This window comes from Microtus ochrogaster, unplaced genomic scaffold, assembly GCF_000317375.1.
Source record: "Microtus ochrogaster isolate Prairie Vole_2 unplaced genomic scaffold, MicOch1.0 UNK130, whole genome shotgun sequence".
Taxonomy (NCBI): Eukaryota; Metazoa; Chordata; class Mammalia; order Rodentia; family Cricetidae; genus Microtus; species Microtus ochrogaster.
In genome coordinates, this window is record NW_004949228.1 from 624,052 (window position 1) to 627,956 (window position 3,905).

A 3,905-nucleotide genomic window follows, 5' to 3' on the forward strand; every position below is an offset into this window, starting at 1 on the left:
ATTGGAGCACCGGACAGAAATCTCAAGGTCCAAATCAGGAGCAGAAGGAGGGGGAGCACGAGCAAGGACCTACTTTGTTTCTTAACAAAGCAATGTGTCCCATTGTTGGCACATAGAAGAAGGAGCAGTGTTTCTATTATAATTGTGTATTCTTCAATATTATGTGAAGCATTTATCCTATCTAAAAGTTTCCCATGGTGTCTGTAGGGAGGTTTTGTGTATATGACCATATCATTCTTTTTTTATCTGTATGTCTTCTGTTTCTTCATTCTTTATTGTTTTATCAAAATTTTCAGCTTGCTCTTATAATTATTATGTGAGACTACAGAACACATGTATTTTCTTAATACAGTTTTTTGAAGTAATGCTATTTTTAATTTTTTTCTTTCTGCTATAAATGTTGGCCTAGGATTGACACATGTACCTCTCATTATGTTGACCTGGGTTCTGTTTATTCTCAGTTTTTTTAAATTTCTTTTTGTTTTTCAAATCAGGGTTTCTGTGTAGCCATGGTTGTCCTAGAACTCACTCTGTAGAACAGGGGGACCTCAAGCTTGCAGTGATCTGCCTGTCTCTACCTCCCAAGTGTTGGAATTAAAGGCATGTGCCATTACTGCCCATCCCTAGTTTGTTTAGAAGTTTACCATGAGGCTTTGTTGCACTTTGTCAAATGCCATTTTCAGGTCCTACTGGGATTTTTATCGTATGGTTTTTATTCCCTGTGATATTTTTGATGTGGCTGGTTGGATTGTAGGTGGCATTTTTATTCCTTCCTTGTTAGACTCGGTAGCTTTCTGGTTTGGTGTGTTAGATACAGTTACTGCTCCTGGGTCTCCTCTGTTTTTCTCTTCCTCACATGAAATGTCTTATTTCCGGTAGTCTCATGATAATTTTTTTGACTAATCTTTGTATATTTTGCCTCTAACTATTATCCGCAGTGCTGCTTAAGAGGAATGACATGTGTTAACTCCTGACTATCTTCAAACACACTTCTCTGTCAATTTTAAGAGATCATTTTTCTGGCTGCAGTAACATGGCTGGCAGTTATTTTCTTTCAGGTATTTAAATATATTTTTTCATTCTCTCCTTGCTTTAGAATTATTGACCGTACATCTGATATTAGTCTGGTATTTGGGTCTTTTTATGTGGTTTGACATTGTTCCTTAACAGAGTTTACTATTAATATTTGTTTTGCATTTTTGACACCTGGTATGAAAGGGCAAGAAGGGGTCCAGTCATTGTTCCTGAGATGGAAAGTCAGAGCAGAGCAACGAGAAGAAGTGACTACTTCTTCAGTAAGAACATCCCAGGTTAGTGTTGTGTTCACTTTTTTCCTTTGAGATTTGTTATATATTAAAATCTTGTGTGATGGTTTGAATAGGAATAACCGCCATAGACTCATGTGTTTGAGTGCTTGACTCAGAGGGAGCGGCACTACTAGGAGGTGTGGCCACGTTGGAGTACATGTGACCTTGTTAGAAGAAGTGTGTCACCGTAGCAGTGGACTATGAGGTCTCAGATGCTCAAGCTTGGCCCAGTGTCAATTTGCGGCCTATGCATCAAGATGTAGAACTCTCAGCTCCTTCTTTAGCACCATGCCTGCATGCCACCATGTTTCCTGTCATTACAAAAATGGACTAAACCCCTGAAACTATAAGCTAGCCCCAGTGAAATGTTCTCCTTTCTAAGAGTTGCCTCCTCATAGTGTCTCTTGACAGCAATAAAAAGCCTAGGTAAGACACCTGGAAAGTGTTTCATTCTCTGCTTCTGATAGTTATCATTTGAAATGTTTGTTTCCCATGTATTCCCCCCCCCCCCGCACCTATAGTCAAGATTAACTCTTTAAATATCTACTGTGTACCACAGCCTTTTCTCCAGTTTTCTTCAGATTTTGTGTGAGGGCAAATATTCACAATGAAAGTAAAACCTGCATTTCCATTGTGACAAGCGCTCAAATAAATGTGTTGTGGTTTCATTGCTACAAAAGGATGGATTTGTTATCCATGTATTAGTTAAGGCCTCATGTGTCATGTAGGTTCTATGCGAGGGATGTGTCAGGTTTCCACATTTGACCGCCTTGAGTTCCTTGCTAGAATCTCTAATAATGTTTTGGAAAAGAACTCAGAGATGTGCTATTTGGATCCACATCTATCCTATCGCTAAATATTTAAACTCTCTAGAGAGTGCTGAAGATGGCAGGCCAGAGAGCCTTGATCATGCCGTGAAATTGGTATTTCTGTAAAGAGATGCACACTGTGTCTGCTGTTTCTCCCTTTGGCATTTGATATCACAGTGATGATGTGCCTGTTTGTTGACACCTGATCTCTATTTGTCTCAGAAGAGTTCGTTCCTGCTCACATCTTTCTCTTGGTTCCGATGATCAGGGGTAACTTTCCAAACTAGAGGAATGAATATGTTCACTTTTTCTTTTGTGTGCTTTTCAGACAGTGACCTATTGTGTAGCCTCTCCTGATTTTGAGTCTTTATGTGAAAGCATGTAGAATGTCAGTAAGAATTTTCTTGAGACTGTTGAGTAATGTACATAAGCAGAAATGAAGATTCCTCTTAGTTATATTGTTCGGGCCTTTTCCTCTGGAGGAGGAAGGCTCTCCTACCACCTCTTTTTCTCTTTTGCTGAAGCTACTGTTTTTCATAGTTGGAGATTATGAGAAAAGGCTGTAATGGATACAGTTGTAGCATTTAGAGACACAATTTTGCTTATCACAAACTTTCCATCTGAGATGTGACACTGTGAACCCATATGACATATACTCATACTTCATAAATGGTAGATTTCTATTTCTAAACCTTAAATTTTTATCTTATATTTCCTAAAAGTATATCATCTGTGGGACTATCATGTCATTCTTTTTTCAGTATTGTGTGACAGACTGGGGAGATGCACATGCACACACAAGTGTGCGCACACACATAAAGGGAGCCCATGTTACATGGATATCACCAACTTGGTGAACCGATGAATTTTACTAGGGTTACTTATAGAAGTAGAAATGACTGAGACACTGCATCCCCAAGCATGGATGACATCTCACAAATCCGGGAAACCTGGAGCAGACTGTATTGCTTGCCAGCAGTGCAACAAGTTGGAGGGTATCATTTCCTGGTGACTCATTTGGCCAGAGCCAATCTTCTAGGCAGCTCAGCTGAGGCTGCTAGGCTGGTTTCTTCTTGGGGGGAGAGGGGGCCATGCCTGTGCTCATCTGAAAATCCTTGCAGCTCGACTTAGGAAGTCAGAATGGCTTTCTGCAGTCTTTACTCTTCATATACTCTTGGGGAGGGAGGGAAGGAGAGAAGAATGGAGGGAGGAATCTAAGGAATTTGTTCAGTTTCATTGACAGTTGTGAGTTGTTTACTTCCTGTTTAACGAGTTTTTCTGCGGGGCAGAATGTTTCAAACTCTCAGGAAACTGTTGTACAGCACACAAAGTTAGAATATACAATTAAATTTTATTTTAATTTATGTGTATGAGTATTTTAGCCTGCATGTATGTCTATGTCCTACTTACATGCCCTCAGAAGGCAATGGATCAGGTGGAACTGAAACTGCAGGTGGTTATGGGATGCCCTCTAGGTCCTGGGAACCAAACCCAGAGCATCTGGAAGAACAAACAGTAGTTTTGACTGCTAAACTATGTCTACATTCCATATTAAAGAATGATTTTCCAGGGCTTGTAGACATGGCTCAGAGGTTAAGAGCACTGGTTGCTCTTCTAGAGATTCTAAATTCAATTCCAGGCAACCACATGGTGGCTCACAACCATCTATAATGGGATCTGGCATCCTCTTCTGGCATGCAGGTATATATGAAGGCAGAACACTGTTTACATAATGAACAAATAAATCTTTTTTAAAAAATAATTTTCCTGGGCTGGAGAGATGGCTCAG

At 39.9% G+C, this 3,905-nt stretch overlaps 1 protein-coding gene across 3 annotated transcripts in view; it reads left to right on the forward strand.

Annotated features, from left to right (window-relative positions):
- Positions 1 to 3,905, forward strand: part of LOC106144462 (zinc finger protein 345-like) — a 36,138-nt gene that overhangs the window by 29,310 nt on the left and 2,923 nt on the right. Inside the window, exons 3-4 of one of the 3 annotated variants that reach the window (XM_026778366.1) lie at positions 939 to 1,058; positions 1,219 to 1,310. The exons of 1 other annotated variant lie outside the window; for it this stretch is intronic. In XM_026778366.1, coding sequence (XP_026634167.1) covers positions 1,034 to 1,058; positions 1,219 to 1,310 — 117 coding nt within the window. In that variant the 5' untranslated portion in view covers positions 939 to 1,033. Of the gene's footprint in view, positions 1 to 887; positions 1,059 to 1,218; positions 1,311 to 3,905 lie in introns of those variants that run through there. One more of the 3 variants, XM_026778367.1, reaches the window with a different exon arrangement.